General features: G+C 41.4%; 1 protein-coding gene across 1 annotated transcript in view; it reads left to right on the top strand.

Annotated features, from left to right (window-relative positions):
• The window catches only part of etfa (electron transfer flavoprotein subunit alpha), a 48,931-nt gene extending 26,352 nt beyond the window's left edge, over window positions 1–22,579 (top strand). Inside the window, exons 10-12 of the mRNA XM_067973528.1 lie at window positions 7,222–7,287; window positions 15,613–15,693; window positions 21,438–22,579. Coding sequence (XP_067829629.1) covers window positions 7,222–7,287; window positions 15,613–15,693; window positions 21,438–21,473 — 183 coding nt within the window. The 3' untranslated portion in view covers window positions 21,474–22,579. The remainder of the gene's footprint in view (window positions 1–7,221; window positions 7,288–15,612; window positions 15,694–21,437) is intronic.
• Window positions 22,580–22,983: the final 404 nt, after the last annotated feature.

The following is a 22,983-nucleotide window of genomic DNA, read 5'->3' on the forward strand; positions in this document are numbered from 1 at the left end:
GCAATATCTGGTCGAGCTTTTAACTCTACGAGAGCTCTGTTCACAAATTGATGCTCTGCTCCTGTGGGATTTGAGCAGAAACATTAAATCGTACTGAAATATTCATGTGCGAGTGCATTTAGCTGAGAGCAATTGATGTGCTGCTCCCTGGAGGCCAGAAGGAAACTAGTGCGGGGCCTCTCACTCCAGCAGACACCCATAGCGCTCATCTTAAGGGTAATTACATGGCCTCTCTGATCAAAGCTGGAGAAAATCTTCTTAAGAATAAGAAGGGATAAGTGCTGATCTGGCGTGGCTCGCGCTCAATATTCTCCATCTACTTTCATCTAACTGAATATAAATATGTCTAACAACTTGTTCAAACAACAATAGAAAGCTTATTAGTGCAACTTAGTATTATGATACTTTGATGCGTTTAACTCAATTTTCTTTTTTTTCGCTCTCTAATTCTCCGATTCAGAAGTTGGCCTATCCTCTCCCGTATCGTTTAGTAAAATTTTGGGAAAACTTCCCTTGTGGAAGGTAAATTTGAATTGTGAATCACAACAATTGTCTTAGTGACAGTTCTTTTATGATACGGTAAGGGACAGAAGCACTCCCATGTAAATAGTCATAAAAGAGCTCTTTAGGAAGTCGATTTAATGTTTCTCGTGTTAAAAGACCATCTTTATTTAAAGTCATCATAAAGGGAGGTAGCTGGTGTATAGCCTTTGAGTCTACATTAATTATCATGTGTCACCATGTATGTCTTCCACACCCCACCCTATCTACCAAAGCATATGTTCAATGTATCATGTTTCATGTAAACAGTAGCTTGGACAGATTGACTAAAGTACATCTCTTTTTTTTTAAATCTCTTTATCCTTGCCATTTTGTCCTTTTTTACATGAAAGGACTGGCTACTAAGCTTCATATGGTACTTTGAGCTTTCTTTCAATGTGATTCTGGAATATAAAAATAGTGTGTTTGCCTGGGAATGTGCTTGTAATAAATAAATGCCTCGAATCTTGCCTGCACATGTAGCACACAGACCGTAAAACATCTGCCTTGTTACAACTCTCATAATAACCGAACCAACAATGGTGAAGTTTGGAAATGGGGAGGGGAAAAAAAAATTGGATAGGGCCTGTGATTGGGCGCGGGTAGCGCAATCTGCTATTACCCCGCACCCAATGGTCCCTGCGCAGGCTGGATGAGACTTTCGTGCGGCCTGAGGACGTACCTTCAAGCAGCGTTCCGAATCAGCATTGTCAGGAGGATTCAATGCAATTTGCACTTTCCACCAGCAGGGGGAGCCCCAATCTCTTAAAGGCTGGCTGTTCCTTAAAAATCTCTTAAAGGTGGCTGGTACCTGTTCTTTGCTGAAAGTAACTGTCTGCTGTCCGCACGGAGTCTGAACAGAGATCAGTCATCGCACATGCAAAACACAGATGGAACTCCCATCCCTATGTTTACAAACTGATGAGTTATGTTAAAACATTGAATAAAGGTTGCGCACTACTAAATCCCACATTCTCCAATCTGCATGCCTGACCTCACCAATCTGCCGATCTGAGTTTGTACCAGGCCTGCGAGAGTGCATGAACCAAGGTTCTTTGCTGGTGCACTAGAGGCCTTGGTGAAAGGAGAGGACAGACGGAGGGACATCCTATATCCGCAGCGGGGGCGGGCGCAAGAGGCCCTCCAGACATGTGCCCAAAAGACAGTGGGAGGCAGCGGGGGACAAAGTTAATGCCAGGTGCACAGCATCATGAACATGGATGCAGTGCAGGAAGCAGTTCAGTGCTTTGACACGAGTGGTCAAGGTGAGTGAGGTCAACTGTCAAGTGGCGTCTCCTACCAACTACAACACTAGCTGCATCCATTGCTCCACGCACTACACCCCCATCACCCAAGTACCAACAAACTCTTTCCATCAGTACTCAATTCTTCCAATCGGATGCTTCTTTTCACCCTTACACATTACCACTGTTGCAAGCCGCCCACCCACAACTCACAGGCCACACACACCGGCAGCTATTCAACCATGACAGGCACATCACCCCGACACACGTCCTACTTTCTTGCAGGAGAAGGTGGCACATATCAGGAGGCAGTAAGTGGCAGTAGCATTTAGCCCCTCGAGCCTGTTCTGCCATTCAGTGAGATTATGGCGGACCTGTGACCTAACTCCATATACCCGCCTTAGCCCCATATCCCTTAATACCCTCGGTTCACAGAAATCTATCAATCTCAGATTTAGAATTCACAATTGAGTTAGCATCAACTGCCGTTTGCAGATGAGCGTTCCAAACATCTCCCACCCTTTGCGTGTAGAAGTGTTTCCTAACTTCGCTCCTGCACGTCCGTGCTCTAAATGTTAGGCTATATCCTAATAGGCCTAATATTCAAGTCTAGGAGACCTCCAGAAACAGTTACAAATGTCTCGGCAGTCAGAAGCAATAATCCAGCCACTAACCTGTATATCCTTACATGGTCCCTTTAAATAACGCTGGTGGGGGTCCTCCAGGCACTCTAAGACACGTTTGGATGGTTGTGGTTAAGACTGTGCGTTGAGTTGAGCGTTAAGTGCTAAAATGGTGTCTATCACTTTAAATCAGCTTTGCACAATGATTGTATCCATTTTCTCCTCACTACATGCTTCCAGCATTCAGTATTTGCACATGCGCTAACTCCTATACCAAGATGGCGTCTCGCGCAAGTCACGCTGAAGAGGCTGTGTAGCGCCGAAACAACGGGCGCAGCGTGGTCCAATTTAGCGCTCAGGTTGTCCTAATAGAGTAAAAAGAAAATTGAGGTAACACCTTTGGAGAATTCTGATGCCACTGGTGGGATAATCATTTTCAACTAAATGGCTATTATGACCTACTTTGCCAACCAACATAGAATCAACGAATGCATTATATTCTCTGCATATACGCTAATGTAATATGCTAAATAGCACTACAGGCTTTGGGGCCTTACTGTACACTGGTGCTGGGAACACCTCGTTCCCCCATCTTGCCTTCCCCGTCTACTCCTCCCTCCCCCAAAAAGTGCTTTTCAGTATTGCGCATCATTCTGCTACCCAGGACTGGTTAGTGCTCTAACAGATTTCTATATAGCCTTGGTTTCATTGGCCTTCACTTGATAGCCTGGCTCAAGTGAGGAAACTCCCAAAGCATAGACTGGTAGCCTTGATTGGCAAGTAGTCATGCAGCTGAAATGGTGGGGTCTTCCAGTTTGAGTTACATGCTTTACTAACTGGCTTTCCTACTGGGTAGTTTGACCTTTTTTTGCTTCTATAGTTTGTGTGTTTACAATATGATCAAGCTGAAGTTTGAATAAAAACGTACTTGCAGTAACTTCCCTCACAACTCTGCGTGTTCATGTAGTTGCTGTAAGGCCCCCCTAGGCACTCCTGTACTATCGTATAATTAAATCACAAGTCTAAAGTAATGATTAACAAAACTTATTTGATCTTCCTATAACAATATATAAAGTATCTGGTTTGCAATGTAATCTGCTAAGTTTAAATTGTCCAGTTCATGTGGGATTTAAGGTATTTGTGATTAGATAGTTGCAAATTAAAACAAGTGTGGATGGCTGACCTTTGCATCTGCCTTCTAAAGTGACCCATTTCTGATTGTGTTTCATAGTTCTCAATAACTCTACACATGGCAAATGTAAGAATCCTTATGGAACATAGGGGACATCGCCTAAAAATTAGAGCCAGGGTTTTCAGGAGTGAAGTTAGGAAACACTTCTACACGCAAAGGGTAGTGGAAGTTTGGAACTCTCTTCCGCAAACGGCAGTCGTGCTAGCTCAATTGTTAATTTTAAATCTGAGATTGATAGATTTTTGCTAACCAAAGGTATTAAGGGATTTAGGGTTAAGGTGGGTATATGGAGTTAAGTCACAGATCAGCCATGATCTCATTGAATGGCGGAACAGGCTTGAGGGGCTAAATGGCCTACTCCTGTTCCTATGTTCAAACTGAGTATGTTGAAAATGGGTATTTACTGAAATGTCCTGAATGACAGAAAAGGCAAGGTCTGTGAAATGGAGGTATAATAAAGGTCTCCTTACCCTTTCTCTAAATTTCTACCATTTTCCCTTCACCCCCTGAAGGTACTCACTCATCCACAGTCATGTGCCGTCTCACCGAGGTGGCTCTTTTCATGTATGAACCAAGACAGTGAATGCCAGCAGGCTATTTGACTGCAGGGTGGGGTGGGGGCCCAGTAGTTTCATAGACCAGACCAATCCAATCCTGTCCTGTCCTCAAGCAATACCCATATGTACTTCTCATCGGTGGCATTGTAAAGTGATCGTCACCCTGGCTGTATTTTCTATTTCCCACCCCCTCCCCTTCTCTCCATATGCTGCCTGGGGTATTGAGTCAATTGCAACAGCACTACTGCTATCCATCTGAAACCAGGAATTGTACACTGAGCCTTCTGGCCTGTGTGATTTAGTACTACACTCAGTGGATTGTTTCTTTGGTTTACCCTTATACACGAATGATGTCTATAAAACTTGAGATCAAGCCACAAAAGGAGTAGGACAACACCGACCGCTTGCTGGGGCACAGCTGCACAGGTACCTGCTCCCTCCAGTACCTTACCCATTATAATGCACGAGAATGTCGGCAGGGAATTCAGCCTCATGGCCAATCCTGATCCCAGTGTCCACATGTGCGTGTGCTTGCGGCAGGAGTCGCTGGATAGCGAGCAGGACCCCTGGCCATTCCCCTTCCCACCCTAATCTGGACTGCTGAGGCCAATTTTATCACCCCCTCCCTCTGCTCAGAATAAGATTCGCCAACTCGGCACAAGTCAGCGACTTGATCTGCAACCATGCTGGTCTGAATGACTCAGATACTCAATGGATAAACTCACTTAAGCTTTTGGAGGAGCACAGAACATTGATACTTAATGGAGTAGCTAGGATGGGTGTCTAGGGATAGATGAAGACGGAACACTGAATCTTCAAGCAAGCAGTTCTAAGAGAATCTAAAACAAAGTGGAGAGATGAAACATTAGGGGTACTTGTACAAGCCAGAAGACCTGTTTACTATGGGATTTTATTTTTTGTATCTCTGCATGTTTTCTGATGGTTATAAGCTGGTTGTCAGATAATGCGACATTGTTTCCAATTGGACAGATTTGTTATGTAGACCACAGTATGTTTACTTTTAATTTAAAAGAACTTAACATAATCTAATTGTTTTGACTATTTCCATTTATTATTTTGGACACTTTTTTAAGGGGGAAAATGCAGAATAAGAAAGTTTTATACACCTGATTAGAACAAGATTTTCTGCATTATGTATTTCATTATTGATGCAAAATTCTAATTTCATTACATTATCAACTCCAGATCCTACTTTGAATTGTTCCAAAGCCTGCTCAAATAACTTGTCTTTATCCTTTACAGTCCATTTCAGAGCATAAGCCTTGCTTGCTGTTTGCTTCATTTTAAGTTTATTTTTTACAGTGGAATATGATGACCTCAGCAGAGAAGTGCCATGTGGTGCACTTAATGATGTTTGTTCTGAGGGTTTTTTCTAGAGTAGATAGGGAGAAACTGTTGCCACTGGCAGGAGAGTCAGTAACCAAAGGACACAGATTTAAAATAATTAACAAGAAAGCCAGGGTGGGGGTGGGTTGTGGATGAGAATTTGTTTTTACTCATCGAGTTATGATGATCTGGAATGCACTGCCTGATTCAATAGTGACTTTTAGAAGGGAATTGGATCTCGATTTTTTTTTTAAGAAGCAAAAATTTGCAGGGCTATGGGGAAAGAGCGGGGGAGTGAGACTAATTGGTAGCTCTTCCCGGCACAGGCACGGTGGAACTAATGGCCTCCTTCTGTGCTATATGATTCTGTAATTCTATGAATTAATATGTGGTTTAACAAAGCTCCTGTTAAGTCAGCAAACCCTAACATTTCTTTTCTATATTTATAAGCATTACATCTTGTATTCTTAACTGAAATTCTATGTCTTTAGAGTTGATGTTTGTGATATTTGGGCCAGAATTCTCATGCACGTTCAGTAGAAAATTTTCATTTACCTTGGTCTCCAAACAAAACCATTTAACTTTAAAAGTCCAAGGGGTGAGACATTATGTGAATACTGAGACCTCTACACCTGATTTAAATATCCCATTCTGTTGACTAAGGCAATGCAAGTCTGAACTTTGTAATTTTTTTAAAGCAGTATTTTTTTTTTGCCATTATTGGAAAGCTGCTCTATTTTGTGTAAAGTACTTTTAGCTTTGTGCAGTTTCACTGAGAAGGCAAGTTGACGGGTAGATACTGAAATTATTGGTGGATTTTAATAACTGTTTGAAACTCAAATTTGATTGACAAGATAGGAAATCATTTAACAACAGTTTGCATTTATATAGCACCTTTAACATAGTAAAACATCCCAAGGCACTTCACAGGAGCGTTATCAGATAAAATTTGACGCTGAGCCACATAAGGAGATATTAAGACAGATGGTGGGTTTTAAGGAGCGTCTTAAAGGAGGAGAGAGAGGTGGAGAGGTTTAGGGAAGGAATTCCAGAGCTCAGGGCCTAGGCAGCTGAAGGCACAGCCGCCAATGGTGGAGCGAAGGAAATCGAGGATGCGAAGAGGCCAGAGTGCAAAGATCCCGGGTAACCTGTTCTGTGATGTAAAACCTATATCCTATACATAGTGATTATAGAAAGAGATTGGATAGGCTGGGGTTGTTTTCCTTGGAGCAGAGGTGGCTGAGGGGAGACTTGATTGAGGTGTACAAAATTATGAGGGGCCTAGATAGAGTAGACAGGAAGTACCTGTTTCCCCTAGTGGAGAGTTTAAGAACTAGAGAACATAGATTTAAGCTGATTGGCAGAAGGATTAGAGGGGACATGAGGAAAACTTTTTTATCCAGAGGGTGGTGGGTGTATGGAATTCGCTGCCCGAATTGGTGGTAGAGGCAAGGACCCTCAACTCTTCTTTAAAAAGTACCTGGATCTGCACCTAAAGTGCTGTAAGCTGCAGGGCTACGGACCGGGTGCTGGACGGTGGGATTAGAATGGGCACCTGGTTGTTCTTCGAGCTGGCGCGGACACGATGGGCCGAATGGCCCCCTTCTGTGCTGTATCTTTTCTGTGGTTCTATGTAAAGAACAAGAGTTGATGTCTCTGACACTTGCTTTGTATTTTACTCTATAACAAATATTTTCTTTCATTTTTAAAATTTTTAGGAGCTCTATATTGCTGTTGGAATTTCGGGAGCAATACAGCACCTGGCAGGAATGAAGGACAGCAAGGTATTTTAAACAGAACTTGTGCACTTTTAATAGCCGTTCTAGGCTGGCACGTTCAAAAGGGGGGCTGTGTCTTGTCACTGGTTTGGGGCTGTGTCTTGTCACTGGTTAGGGGCCCGCAGTGTAACAGTTATGTTACTGGTCAAAATCCTGGAACTCCCTTCCTAACAGCACTGTGGGAGAACCGTCACCACACGGACTGCAGCGGTTCAAGAAGGCGGCTCACCACCACCTTCTCGAGGGCAATTAGGGATGGGCAATAAATGCCGGCCTTGCCAGCGACGCCCACATCCCGTGAACGAATAAAAAATTAAAAAAAATTAAAAAAAGTCCAGAGAATGAGAGTTGAAATCCCATCATGGCAGTTTCAGAATTTGAATTCAGTTTTTAAAAAAAAAAAATCTGGAAATAAGAAGCTGGTATCAGTAAAAAGTGTCCATGAAACTGTCTGATTGTTGTAAAAACCCAACTGGTTCACTAATGTCCTTTAGGGAAGGAAACCTGCCGCCCTTACCCAGTCTGGCCTTTAAGTGACTTCAGTCCTACACCAACGTGGTTGACTCTTAATTGCCCTATGGAGTGGCCTAGCAAGGCACTCAGTTGTATCAAACCATGTAGACTGCAGCAGTTCATGAAGAAAGCCCTCAAGGGCAACTAAGAATGGGCAATAAATGCCAGCCTTGCCAGCCACACCCACATCCTGAGATTGAATGTATTTTTTTTTTAAAACTCTTACTACAGATCGAACAGTAAAAATAACTTTAAAAATTAGCCTTAAAATCAGACTTTGTTTTTTTCCCGAAGATTTTATTTATTGAACATTTTTGCTTAAACTGATGACCTAATTGAGATCCCAGCAGGGAGGAACTGCTGATTTTAATGGTGTAAAGCAGATATAGCAGCATGGCCTGTTATTTCAACTCTGAATAATTCAGCTCCCTTGCACTGTGGGGCTCAATATATTATCCCGGCCATTTCCCCAGTGATGATCAAAGCTCGTCAAAAATTTTCAGAAATGGGAGGAACGAAAACCAAGTTGTTAATTATTTTTATTTCATGTTGGAATTGTTCTTATTCACTTCTGAGGTGATATTACACTTGACGACATTTATGTACAAACAAGTTGATGTGCTGTTATGAAATTTCTTTGTTCGCCGTGGCTAAAAAAGAAACCAGAATTTCATGTCCACCTGTTGCTGCTAATTTTGCACAGAGCAATTTTTCATTCTGTTTATGAACATAAGAAATAAGAGCAGGTGTAGGCCATTCGGCCTCTCGTGCCTGCTCCACCATTCAATAAGATCATGGCTGATCTTCGACCTCAACTCCACTTTCCCGCCCGATCCCCATATCCCTTGATTCTAAGAGAATACTAGAGTCCAAAAATCTATCTATCTCAGCCTTGAACATATTAAACGACTCAGCATCCACAGCCCTCTGGGGTAGAGAATTCCAAAGATTCACAACCCTCTGAATGAAGAAATTCTTCCTCATCTCAGTCTTAAATGGCCGACCCCTTCTTGCCCACTCACCTAATCTGCCTATATCCCTTTGGAGACTCTTTGTGTTCTCCTCACAGCTTACTTTCCCACCTACCTTTTTATCGTCAGCAAACTTGGACACATTACACTCGGTCCCTTCAGCTAAGTCTTTAATATAGATTATAAATAGCTGAGGCCCAAGCTCTGATCCTTCATCGGTACCCCACTATTTACAGCCCGCCAACCTGAAAATGACCCGTTTATCCCTACTCTCTCTTTTCTGTTCGTTAACCAATCCTCTATCCAGGCTAATATATTAAGCCCAACCCCATGTGAGCCCTTATCTTGCGTAACAACCTTTTATGTGGCACCTTATTGAATGCCTTTTGAAAATCCAAATGTACTACATCCACTGGCTCCCCTTTATCTACCCTGCTAGTTACATCCCCAAAAAACTCCAATAAATTTGTCAGACATGATTTTCCTTTCATAAAACCATGTTGATTCTGTCTAATCATGTTATGATTTTCTAAATGCGCTGTTACCACTTCCTTAATAATGAATTCCAGCATTTTCCCGACCACTGATGTCAGGCTAACTGGCCTGTAGTTCCCTGTTTTCTCTCTCTCTCTTTTCTTGAATAGCGTGGTTATATTTGCTACTTTCCAATCTGCTGGGACCGTTCTAGAATCGAGGGAATTTTGGAAAATCATAACCAATGCATCCACTATCTCTGCAGCCACCTCTTTTAGAACCCTAGGATGTAGGGGATTTATCAGCTTTTTGTCCCTTTAGTTTCTCCAGTATTTTTTCTCTACTGATACTAATTACTTTAAGTTCCTCACTCTCATTAGCCCCTTGGTTCTCCACTCTTTCTGGTATGCATTTTGTGTCTTCTATTGTGAAGACAGATACAAAATATTTGTATCTGTTTTCACAGATGAAGTCACTGTCTTCACTTATGAAGGCGAGATGGGGAGAATTTTTTTTAGTGCAGCAAGTTATGATGATCTGGAATGCACTGCCTGAAAGGGTGGTGGAAGCCGATTCAATAATAACTTTCAAAAGAGAATTGGAAGGGGAAAGATTTGCTAGGCTATGGAGAAAGGGCAGGGGAGTGGGAGCTAATTGTTTCAAGGAGCCGACATAGGCAGGATGGGCCGAATGGCCTCCTTCTGTTCTGTATCATTTTATGATTGTTACAAAATGCTTTTGTTGTGCCTAATGACCAGCCTTTTACTTCCAGTCCTCCGTTTGCGCTGTGGTTTTTAAGAAATTGCCTTGATTTTGGACTAGTTTGCATTTGTGGATTGTGAAAATCCTGATACCATTTATTGGGTTAAATATATTTATCTCTCCTTATGATCCATTTTCTGTCTTGTTAAACTGTCGTACTGAGGACTAGTCACTAACACAGTGATCTGCAGAAGCTCAATCCTTCCCTTGTCTTCACCTACTGTTGCTGCATAAGATAAATCCTAATCTGCAAGGGCAGTTTGAATGCAGGTGGCTATCAAATGCTATCTAAGTTACAGTTTTTGTATTTGATAAAACTTAAAACTGTAATGTAACATAGGAACAAGAATAGGCCAGTCAGCCTCTCAATTAGATCATGACTGATCTGTACTTCAACTCCATTTCCCCGCCTTTGTTTCATATCCCTTGATACCCTTACCTAACAAAAATCTATCGATCTTAGCCTTGAAGATTTCAGTTGACCCAGCCTCAACAGCCTTTTGGGGGAGCGAGTTCCAGATCTATTATTTTGCAGGTGAAGTGTTTTTACTTCTTGTGGTACTGAGGTATCGAGAGCCAACAAAATCTTTTTAAACCAAAGCAATTTTTGACCAGGGGTTAAATATTTTTCCCCCTCCCTCCTGTTTAATAATGTAGTTCATAATTAGTGTGTTTATTTACTGTTTCTTGCGGTCTCCTATTTCGTGTGACTACATTTGCATTCCAAATGTTGTTGCATTATTAATGCGTGATCTCTTTACCGTATAATGATTTTGTGTGAATTCTACATCTGATGTCCTTGCTATTTAAGTAGTGCTTCCAGTTTTTATATTTAAAATGGATTGAATTTAGAGATCTGTCACATGAGCTCAGACATAACAATGTACAATATAAACGGTGCACCGAATCTTCCACACAGTGAAAGTTGCTTTCTACTTACTTGAACCCTTTAACGCACTTAGTTGGAAATGTACTAAAAAACAGCTTTGACCCGTTATGAAGAGAGCGTAGAGGTTTTTAAAATATGTATTTTTTTTTAAGCACTTGCACTTGGTTAAAAGCTAAAACTAAAATATTCTGCAAAACTATTAACGGGTCGAGAAATTTTCATGCAGATATTAACATGATGCAGCTTTCTGTTAATTATGTAGTGGAATGAAAACTTATCTCTACCAGCAGGTCCAATGGGGCACAAAAAATTCTTATTGGGAGATTAATAGTATCGACTTGAGCCTCCACCAAATTCTGCAACCAAAGAAACAAACTGCAGGAATTAAACTAGATGCATTATTTAAAAATAACCATATTGGGGGAAGTATTCCTCTGCACTATCTATAATAAAATCATAAAGCCATTTATGAAGAACTGGTTTATGATTTTGTTACACAGAGGAAATCTTCCCTCATTGTGTATTTGGACTGTGAAAGTTTCAGTTCATCATTTTATGACAAAATAGAGAATTTTTTCCATTTTATTTTGTAGGATTTGAGATGGATTGGGTAAATCTGATTTTATAAGTGGCTTCAGCCAGCAGTATTTGTGGAGGAATCCCACTGTTTCCATGGCAGCGAATACCATTATATGCAACTGGCCAGGCTTAGTTCAGTGAAAAGAGCCAGAATTTAACATTGCCAAAACAAGGGAGCTGAATGGTAGAAAGAATAAGGCTGTCACAGTGCAGTGGTGTTTTGCAGCTTTCTGACTGCATTTGAAAGAGGAAGATGAGTTAACATTTTGGATAAGACGCTTCATTGGAATCCAGGCCCTGCCCGAAGTGTTTCTTTCCTCTTTTCAGATGTTAGTTGACTGGCTGTGCATTTTCAGTTTTTCTCCTCCTTCAGTTACTTTGCAAAGAATCAGTTAAAAGTAACCTTATGAAAATATAGTCTCTTCCCAGTCCCTTCCCCAAAGTTGTAGCAAGTACTTTCAATCCTCAACCATGTACTCCTAGCACTGTGTTCTCAAGTGTCACCTTTGGCTCAGTAGTGGTATCATTCTCATCTGAGTCAGAAGGTCATGGGTTCAAACTCCGCCCCAGAGACTTGAGCACATAATCCAGGCTGACATTTCGGTATGGTACTGAGGGAGTGCTGTACTGTCAGTGATGATGCCTATAGGATAAGACATTAAACTGAGGCCCCGTCTGACCCCTCAGGTGGTCCCTACTATTCAAAGAAGAGCAGGGGAGTTCTCCTGGTGTCCTGACCAACATTTATCCCTCCGGCAACATCACTGAAACAGATTAACTAGTCACTGATCTCATTGCTGTTTGTTGTACCTTGAGTGCAAATTGGCAGTTGCATCTTCCTACATTACAACAGTGACTACCCTCAAAGTACTTAATCGATTGTGAAGCACTTTGAGACATCCCAAAGTTGTGAAAGGTGCTGTATGAATGCAAATTTGTTTGTGCTTTTTTCTTTTAAGACTCGTTTTAGCACCAGATACACCACCATCTTTCAGTGCAGGCATTCTTAAGTCAAACCACCTGGTTCCCATGATATCTCCCAGATGATATATGTGTTTTTGACTGGTTCCATTGTCTCTTAGAGTAGTTATTCTTAAGATTGGGTGTCCCACAGAATAAATAACCTGAACATAGAAGCTCTGCCCCATTACGTATTAGAAAGCTGTACTACTGTAAATAATTGCTGGTGAAAATGGCATTTTCATTTCATTTTGTTAGCAAATAGGCAAAGGAATTGATCCCCTTCCATTTAATTTTAAACCTGTTTTCTTTTATTAATCGTGCTGTATAAATGGTAGTAAAATAATGGCTTCAGTTTGAAGAAAACTCGTATTTAAAACCTTAGTCAGTGCCATTAGTTTCATAACCTGTGTTGTAACTGATGTGTCTATAGCCATTTGTAAGTAGCTCTGCATTAAGACAAAAAGGAAAGTTGACAGTACACAAAATGTGCCTGTACTTTATCGGTCCCAAAGGAGAGAGTTCTAATGATGTGCCCTTCTAAAGGCCAGCTTCTCACTTTTGGGTGTGTATTTGAAATTTGCTCTGGCATATAACATGCAGCCCCAAAAATGAAAATGTTCCCATAATACCAGTTAGCTGGATGTGGTCATTATTTGTCCAGATACAGTGGAACCTCCCAATAAGTCGCCTTCCCAATTATAAGCCGGAATCTTGGCGTTACAAACCTTGCACGAGACATCACCTCATTGCACAGGCCACTAATGTTTCTTTTGTATTGTATTTCATCTCTCCTGGTGACAAACTACATAATATTCCTTTTATTTGTTTTATTATTACCTTTGTTCCTGAGCCTAGGCTAATGCAGCAACAGAACACATTTGGGGCTGTCAATTATCCACTATTTTCTATTATCCATTGGGGGAGAGGGGGTTGGAAATGTATCCTTTCCATGTGTGCAAATTGGCTGCCACGTTTTTTTACAACAGTGACTACACTTCAGAAGCACTTCATGGGCTGCAAAGCACTTGGGGATGTCCTGAGGATGTGAAAGGCGCAACATAAAACCAAGTTCTTACTTTTTCATGTGTTTTTCCCCACACGTTGAATTCCCAACCTTGATGGTGCCCAGCTACCTTGAATGTTGCAGGGACGGAGTGAAGCTCACGTTGGAACTGCCCTTGCATACCTCCTAGAGGCAAGTGTTGACAGAGACTTGGCAGTCAGTGGCTGAGGCAGCCAGTCACTCGGGCGATAGTGTGCTGGGCTTGAATTCTGGTCGTGTGGGGAAAGTCCAAAAAAAAAAGTGTTAGGTAGTTAAAGGCAAGAATGTTTCAAACAGCAAGTTTTGAAGTTGTCATTTTGTTATTTACTGAGGTTAATCCGCAACTACTATCAGTTCAAATCTATTATAATTTTATAAAACTATTTCATAAGTTGTCCTGGAAGGATGCTTTCCAAGCAATGACCAGCTGTAGCTGTACTACAAAATATTCCAGCCTGCAAGTTAAGTGCTAAAATGTTGTTCTAAAATTCAGGAGAACAGGAGCCAATTTTCCAAATGGAAAAAGCTGTTTTGGTTATTGCAGTTTGGAGTGTGGCACAGTAATTTCAATTGCCTTTCTAGTTCTGTTGAAACATTTCCCATTGCCAGTTGTAGTCATGACCTAATTTATTCTTCACTTCCACATTCTTTTGAGCTGTTTACCATTTTATCCACCGTAAACCTGTATGAAAATGTTCTATCGACTAAAATGTTCATCCATCATGTGTTAAAATTCTTTCTTCTGTGTGGGTTTCCTGTAAACTTTATCCCCGTTATAAATTCCTACGTTGACATTTATAATGGTACTGCCCGGGTAGACTTGTCACATTGTAATTACATCCCCCTGCCAGTGGAGGTGTTGTAGCGCCACCACCGGCAGGAGGGTATAATTAACAGTGTGACAAGTTTACATTGGCAGTTTTCATATAAATGTGGACATAAAAATTTATAATGGAAATGAGGAATGAAGTACATCTGCCCACTCTGGTCCAATTATTCTCCACCCCCTCTAATTCCACTTCATCTGAAGACTACACTTGGTCTTAAATCCCTGTGTACAATGTCACAGAAGGTCAACCAGTATATTTTAGTTCTGGAAACCATGGTGACTACCTCTGGAGTAAGTTTTACTACCATGTGCATTAGCTACATCTCAATCTTGTGCACTAAGATGTTCTAAAAGCAGCCGGAAAAGCTTTTATCCTTGCAATCTATAATTTATATTTTTTTGTGTAAGGTACTTTTTAATGAAATCTAAGGAACATTTCTTTGTGGGTTGATTTTGTTTTTGCTATAATTTGCTTTGAAACTATTTAAAACCCTAGGTGCTTGCTTCCCGGAAATATCATTGGACTTGCATTTATATAGCGCCTTTCATACCCTCAGGCTGTCCCAAAGCGCTTTACAGCCAATGAAGTACTTTTGAAGTGTAATCACTGTTGTAATGTAGGAAACGCAGCAACCAATTTACACACAGCAAGGTCCCACAAACAACAGTGAGATAAATGACCAGGTTATCTGTTTTAGTGGTGTTGATTGAAGGATAAATATTGGCCAGGACACCAGGAAGCACTCCCCTGCTGTTTGAAATATTGCAATGGGATATTTTACATCCACCTGAAATTCCGAGGCCCCTTCTGCCCTAACGTCTCATCCAAAAGACGGCATCTCAGACAACGCAGCACTCCCTCGGTACTGCACTGGGTATGTCAGCCTGGATTATGTGCTCAAGTTCCTCGTTCCCAATCTAGAGGCGCCAGCTGCAAATGAACTATGTGGATATTGGTCGACTTCCGAGAAATGTTGGCATCTGTTCTGCAGCTAGATAGACCGAGTTGCTTGCTTCAGGAGATGAGTCATGTAACTTTTGGCAGTGGAGCATTAAAACCAGTAGCACAAGCCCGTGGAATTCTGAAGAATAGCTTGTTTATATTTACTAACTTGTATGGCGACCTCTTTGGAGGATGTTTGGTTTCAGATACAGGAGAGGGATCCCTGAGAGATTGGAGGCATTGTTTAAAACGGCTGATTTTAGTGATGCAAATTTTCTTCGCTTATACAAGTTATATTTTTGAATGAACGAGCTTTATTGTTGATAGATTGGAAAATCGTTAATGGGTGTGCTGCTTTCCTTGCAGACAATTGTGGCCATTAACAAAGATCCCGAGGCTCCCATCTTTCAGGTAGCGGACTACGGCTTGGTGGCAGATCTCTTCAAAGTGAGTCCAATTTATTGTGAATGTTTGAAAGATAATAGCAAACCTGATAGATGTAGTGTCAAGGATTTACTGGGGGTGAAATTCTCTTTCCACAAGAAACTGGGACTATTCCTCTATTTTCGCTGTCCTTAATATTTCAAATTAGTGTCCTTAATATGCCAAGTTACTTTGTATCTTTATGATGCGTAAAAAGTAAAAGTGTCCCTTTGGTGTAAATACCTGTTCAGTGTAATTCTGTTAACATGTTTCCCCCTTTTGGTTATCTTATTAAAAAAAACTGTTTTTGGATAAGCAGGAGAAGCAATTTACATAAAAGTAGCACTGCACGGAATAAAAACAACAAAAGTAAGTGGAACGTCCTTACGTTGCGCCTAAATCATAGAATCATACAACGCAGATGGAGGCCCTTCAGCCCATTGTGCCGGCTCTTTGAAAGAGCTATCCAATTAGCCCCATTCCCCTGTTTTTTCCCCATAGCCCTGTAAATTTTTCCTTTTCAAGTATTTATCCAAGTATATAAATGTGTGTTTGTGCAGCTCTAATATTCTGTGCATTCATGTCTTTAATGTGTATTTAGGGGGGCTTAATTCTCCAGTAAGTTATTTAGCAGTAATGCATATTGTCATAATGATCGTTGTATGATGTCTTGGAGCTCTTGCACTTGATTAATGATGAAAAGAAAAAAAAAGGTTTCATTTGCCTTTGTGTCGAGTTAATGAAATTTTACAACTTCACCTATGATGTTATATATAATTAAAAATTTGCCAACCATATTTTCCTGAATAGAATTGAAGTGTAAGGTGTCGTAACATTAAATAAACTAGGAAATGACAGACTCAGTAAAAATGATACCACTCAGGCTAACTGATTCTTTATCCCAACCAAATGCGCATCATTTTCAATAGGGTTCATTGGATAACCAAGAATCTAGCTGTTTCTTTTCCCTCCTTTTCCTCCCTAACTCCAGGTACCTGTAGCACCTCTAGCGCTGCACAGTTGAGATGAGCTAGCTCTGAAGAGCCCAGGGACCGAACCTAGAAACTTCATGGCTCAGTGACTCTCTGCCTTAGCCGTCTGAGCCATTGAGGTAGCCGTGTACAGTTTCCCTTGGGGAAGTTGCTCTTGTTTGCCACTCTTGTTATGCACAGGGTTCTGTGTCTGTGTGCGAGATGCCACAGGGCAGTAGCATCCCCAAAAGGCAAGTTGGAAGAACGCCTGCCAAAGTTTAATAGTTTGCTCTAACTAATGCCTGCTGGCTGGGCAGTAAACATGCGGCTTTTAATAATCCAGGGACAAAGTGACGGGAGGTAGAAACAACATGTAGACAATTTCCCTAATAAATTTTGTACGACGGCATTATTTCCAGCTAATGGAAATGCAGATCTCTTGAATAATTGAGAGGCTGCATTCATCATTGGCGAGTTCAGCAGGGATCCTCGAGCACAGCGACGACCAGAGGGCCTTTCATCAGGAGCGGTAACTGATATTTAACACAAGTGACTGGATTTAGTTTTCAGGCTGGTTTTACTTTACCTTCTAAACAAACATTTACATGCCTAGCTGATTCTTATTTTTTTTTCTTTTTCAAATACCTGCGATGAGCACGCGGCAGTAGTTAACAGTGATAACTGTGGCGGGAGCTGGACTGACTGCCAGATTCCTGGTAGATGACGTCTCGATAAATGCGGCCTTTGTTTACTGTGCCTGAAACGGCTTGAGGTTTATTTTTCATTTGGCTTTTTTTTGCTCATTAATTATTGACCAACTCTCCGAAGCATAACTGGCGGCAGCAGTGTTTTAGTAAATTCCCTGTAATAAACAATGGGTAATCATAGTCACGTGACTTCAGATCTTAGCTGTGTCTCACTTATCTACGATCAGTCCACTGTCTGCCTTCTGCTTAAGAGTCAGTTTAACAGATGAAACTGCAAGTTTTGGAGACAAATTGAATGGTATTTATACCCTATGTTTACATGCGCACTTGTGCATTGAGTTTTTTCTTCCTTTCTCTCCCTCCGGCATGGCCCTGCTCCTGTGACGGAGTGTTGGCATCCCATCTAAATCCAATCCTGTTCTCACCCGATATCCACATGTGTGCACTTTTCAGCAGGGCTCAGTGGCTAGCAGTCAGGAGTGGAAACCGCGACTGATTTTCCCCTCTCTCAGTCCTGAAGCCAATAGTGTCAGTGTGGTGGCTCCACTGTTGCCCTGACTGAGATCAGATAACTCAGCACAAACTTGGAATTAAACCTGAAAACTTCTGGTCCACGTGGATCAGTTAGATATACATCGCTGTTCCTTCATCGTCGCTGGGTCAAAATCTTGGAGCTCCCGACCTATCAGCACCGTGGGAGCACCTTCACCACACGGACTGCAGCGGTTCAAGAAGAAGGCCCACCACCACCTTCTCAAGGGCAATTAAGGGATGGGCAATAAATGCCAACAATGCCCATATCCCAAGAATTAATTTTTTTTTAAAAGGTGGTGCCTTTGCCAATAATATGATTAGGCAGATTCAGTGTGGTTTTATGAAAGGGAAATCGTATTTGACAAATTTATTAGAGGTTTTTAAGGCTGAAACTAGCAGGATAGACAAAAGGGAACCAGTGGATGTAGTATATTTGGATTTTTAAAAGGCATTCAATAAGGTGCCACATAAAAGGTTGTTACGCAAGATAAGGGCTCATAGGGTTGGGAGTAACGTATTAGCATGGATAGAGGATTGGTTAAAGGACAGAAAGCAGACAGTAGGGATAAAGGGGTCATTTTCAGGCTGGCAGGCTGTAAATAGTGAGGTGCCGCAAGGATCAGTGCTTGGGCCTCAGCTATTTACAATCTATATTAATGACTTAGATGAAGGGACCGAGTTTAATGTATCCAAGTTTGCTGATGATACAAAGCTAGGTAGGAAAGTAAGCTGTGAGGAGAACACAAAGAGTCTGCAAAGCGATATAGACAGGTTAAGTGATTGGGCAAGAATGTGGCAGATGGAGTATAATGTGGGGAAATGTGAGGTTATTCACGTTGGTAGGACGAATAGAAAAACAGAATATTTTTAAAATGGTGAGCAACTATTAAATGTTGGTGTTGAGAGATTTGGGTGTCCTCGTATGAGAAGCACAAAAAGTTAACATGCAGGTACAGCTAGCAATTAGGAAGGCAAATGGCCTTTATTGCAAGGGGGTTGGAGTACAAGAGAAAGGAAGTCTTGCTACAATTGTACACTACTTTGGTGAGACTACACCTGGAGTACTGTGTACAATTTTGGTCTCCTTATCTAAGGAAGGATATACTTGCCTTGGAGACGATGCAACAAAGGTTCTCTAGATTAATTCCTGGGATGAGAGGGTTGTCTTATGAGGAGAGATTGTGTAGAATGGGCCTATACTTTCTGGAGTTTAGAAGAATGAGAGGTGATCTCATTGAAACATAAGATTCTGAGGGATCTTGACAGGGTACATAATGAGAGGTTGTTTCTCCTGGCTGGAGAGTCTAGAACTAGGGGGCATAGTCTCAGTATAAAGGGTCGGCCATTTAAGACTGAGATGAGGAGGAATTTCTTCACTCCGGGGGTTGTGAATCTTTGGAATTCTCTACCCCAGAGGGCTGTGGATGCTGAGTCGTTGAATATGTTCAAGACTGAGATTGATAGATTTTTGGACTCTAGGGGAATCAAGGGATATAGGGATCAGGCGGGAAAGTGGAGTTGAGGTCGAAGATCAGCCATGATCTTATTGAATGGCGGAGCAGGCTCGAGGGGCCGTATGGCCTACTCCTGCTTCTATTTCTTATGTTCTTATGTCTTTTATAGTCAAACCTGCCCTTTTCATTAAATAACCGTCTGTCTTTAATAATCAATTTTTAGAGTTTTTATTAAAATTAAACTGGACCCTGAATTAAGCCGTTTGCTGCCATTATGACCGCAACACAGGGTTAAGTGATCAGTGAGCAATTATTGAATCAATTGGATCGTACATAAATCAATGGAACATGCTCCCAGTGTGAGCCATCATCTCTTTAAAGGGGAACCATACCTATGTGGGGAAGGCGATGCTTTCACTACATGAATGCTCTTTCCACTAAAATTCTTTTTTATAAAAAAAAAGAATAAATCAATTTTGTGTTCAAAGTGGTGATTGTTACTGCTGGGAAATGGAACATTTTCTCATTATGCACTCCCAGGTCTGAGATAGCATAGTTAGATGCACATTAAGCTTCATCGGACTCTGTCTCTGAAGAGTGCCAGCTACAGTGCTAGTGTGACATTTTTCAGTTTCTAGACGAGCTGCACTGTGGTCTCCCGTGAGTGAAGGTGTCACTTTAGTGTAAATTAGCAATAGTTTTACTTTTAAATAAAAGAACAAAGTACTGCGGCTGCTGGAAATCTGAAATAAAAAGAGAATATGCTGGAAACTCTCAGCAGGTCAGGCCGCATGAGCGGAGAGAGAAACAGAGTTAACGTTTCAGGTCAGTGTTCTGATGAAAAGTCATTGACCTGAAACGTTAACTCTGTTTCTCTCTCCGCAGATGCTGTCTGACCTGCTCAGTGTTGCCAGCATTTTCTGTTTCTATAATAGTTCTACATTGTTGGCCCCTGCTCACTGTGAATTGGATTGAGACTGTCCAAGCTCATTTCACACTGGAGCCTTACAGCCAAGAGAAAGAGGAGACTTTCATCCCATCAGTCAGAGTTTGAATTTTTTTTGCTGTGCTCTTGGTTTCTAAATCCTGCATCAGGTACTCTGTTGTTTCTTTAAGCCTCCCGAGTTCCCCGCCCCCCCTTTTTTTTATAGAAGTTTTAGGTCACAGGCATCATCTTGTACTCATGTACAAAATTATGATCTCCAGTCCCAGAGTGGAGTGCATTTTTCCTTTCTTCTGTGTAGCAATAGGAGCATACCTAGGGCTTTTCTGGGCATATTTTATTGCACAAGTTACATGATTATGGAAACTTAAGTTAAAATGGCATGTGGGGCTGGCACAGCAGTGGCAATGATGAAAGTAACTTTCAAACATTTAAAATTTCTTTATTTTTGCTGTTTCATGTGCTTTGGTTCCAAGTTTTTATAACACAGCCCGGCTGAAGTAATGTATACCTTTTGTCACGAACTCTGGAAAATTTGATCTGAGTACTACAACATTACACTTACAGATGATAAACTCTATCATCAGCACTGGCTTTTCGGGGGACCTATGTATTCATACAGCCAGATATGAAGCACAAGCCCAATTAATTCTTCACAGAACTGTCTAATATCTGAATCAGGATAGAATCATAGAATTATACAACACGGAAGGAGGCCTTTCGGCCCATCGTTCCTATGCCGGCTCTCTGAAAGAGCTATCTAATTAGTCCCACTTCCCCTGCTCTTTTCCCATAGCCCTGCAAATGTTTTCCTTTTCCAGTTTATATCCAATTCCCTTTTGAAAGTTACTGTTGAATCTGCTTCCTCCAGGCAGTGCATTCCAGGTCATAACTTGCTCCGTAAAATAATTTTTCCTTATCTCCCTTCCTGGTTCTTTTTTTCCCACTATCTGTACTGTAGTTAAGTTATTGTGTACGGTCTGATTTTCGTTTTTTAAAGAGAGTAAAAGTTTGAACAAAAATTGTAGCGTAAGGAATTAAAATTGACTGGTGCACATTAAAAAAAAACACTTAAAAAATGCATTGAATGGGTTCCAGTAGAATCTGTCTAATAAACGATGGGTTCAGTCCTGACTATACTTGTTGTTTCCCTCTGCAGGCAGTCCCAGAGATGACGGCTTTATTGGAGAAATGATGCCAAGGTCCTGCAGTTTGGTCAATAATCTGATGCTGATTTGCTAATTGGACTTGTACAATTTGAATATTATGTACAGATAATATGTACATCAACGCTGAACATTATCTTTGATGCACCCATTGTTTGTCTCTAACTATCGATACAGCTAATTGATTACGCTAGAAGACCTGTTTTGTTGTCTGTTGGATTGTGGTTCCAGAATTTGAATGCTATCTGTATATGTAACAACCTGAGCTTAGAGAGGAGGTAGGTGACTTTATTCCCTGCCCCCAGGACTCTTCCAGCCCTACTCCACAGCTGACTGGGTATATGTGAGTTGCCCCGGATGACTATTCTCTAAAATCTCTCTTCCTTCTGGATCCCACTTGCAACCTTCCTAGCGAACTCATGGAGAGATTTGCAGGTATGAAGGGTTGTTTCCAAGCATCTTAACTGTTTTTTGGAGGAGACTCTAAGCAGCAGGATTGTTACGATGCGTTTTGCAGTGGGATTGCTGGGCAATGTTTTCTCTAGCTTCATATCACAGCTGTGATGTGCCACTGCATTTCTTACCCAAATAATATTGGGGAGGGGGGTGCAATTGGCTCTGATTGCTGCTCAGCATATTTATGATTTCACTACCCTTGGCAACTAGAGCAACTCTTTCCCCATTGCAGTTTAAAAAGTCCTCAAAAAAAAAAAACTCCATAAAAGGTATTTTTAATTTAAGATTCTAACGCATCGCAATATGCAGTGGAAGGACACAGATCGGCCTCCACAGTTCTCCAGTCTGTGAATGGTCACGGCAACTGGCTATCAAACACCTCTCCAGTGGAGGAGAGAGATGTGACTGCAGACACGTACACTCGTACCTGGATATGGAGGAAGCTTGGGCCAAGACACATCTCTGTTGGGGAATTGTGTGTGACGCAGTGATGTTGTAAGAGGAAGGTGGTAGGGCTGGAATTCTGGAAGGAAATACAGTATCAAAATGTAGCTGAGTAATTGTTAGATTGGTAAACAATTTATTTGCAAGCATTTTATTGAATTGCGATTTGTACACTAAGTGACAAATTTTGTGGTAATCAACTGGAGAATATTTTGTAATAAACCGTGTGACCATCCTCCTGTATCCGTGTCCTTGCACATCAGGAGCACCGACAGCACCACTGACACGCAAAAAGGGACCCAAAATGGACCAAACCTTCTGTAGAAAATTAAAAGTTGTGTACATCATTTAAGAGGAGAAAATGCAGGGAGCAAGTTGGAGTCGGTGATCAGCGCGTGGAGTTCAGATGCTGGTGATAAACCGTTTGACCTCAAGAATCCTGCCCCCTCCCTCTGTGATGCTAGCATTGCTTGTGCCTGTCACTCCCATCGAATCGTCTCGTTTGGGTTGAGGAACCCATCGACCAAGGATTACTCTGCAAAAGAAGGAACCTGTTTACTGAACTGTTGTCAAATGTGATGGAATTTGTTTGAACAGTAAGTCCTATTGACATCAGAGGGGAAATGCTGACCTCCAGCA

The sequence above is a fragment of the Heptranchias perlo genome, chromosome 38 (assembly GCF_035084215.1).
Source record: "Heptranchias perlo isolate sHepPer1 chromosome 38, sHepPer1.hap1, whole genome shotgun sequence".
Taxonomy (NCBI): domain Eukaryota; kingdom Metazoa; phylum Chordata; class Chondrichthyes; order Hexanchiformes; family Hexanchidae; genus Heptranchias; species Heptranchias perlo.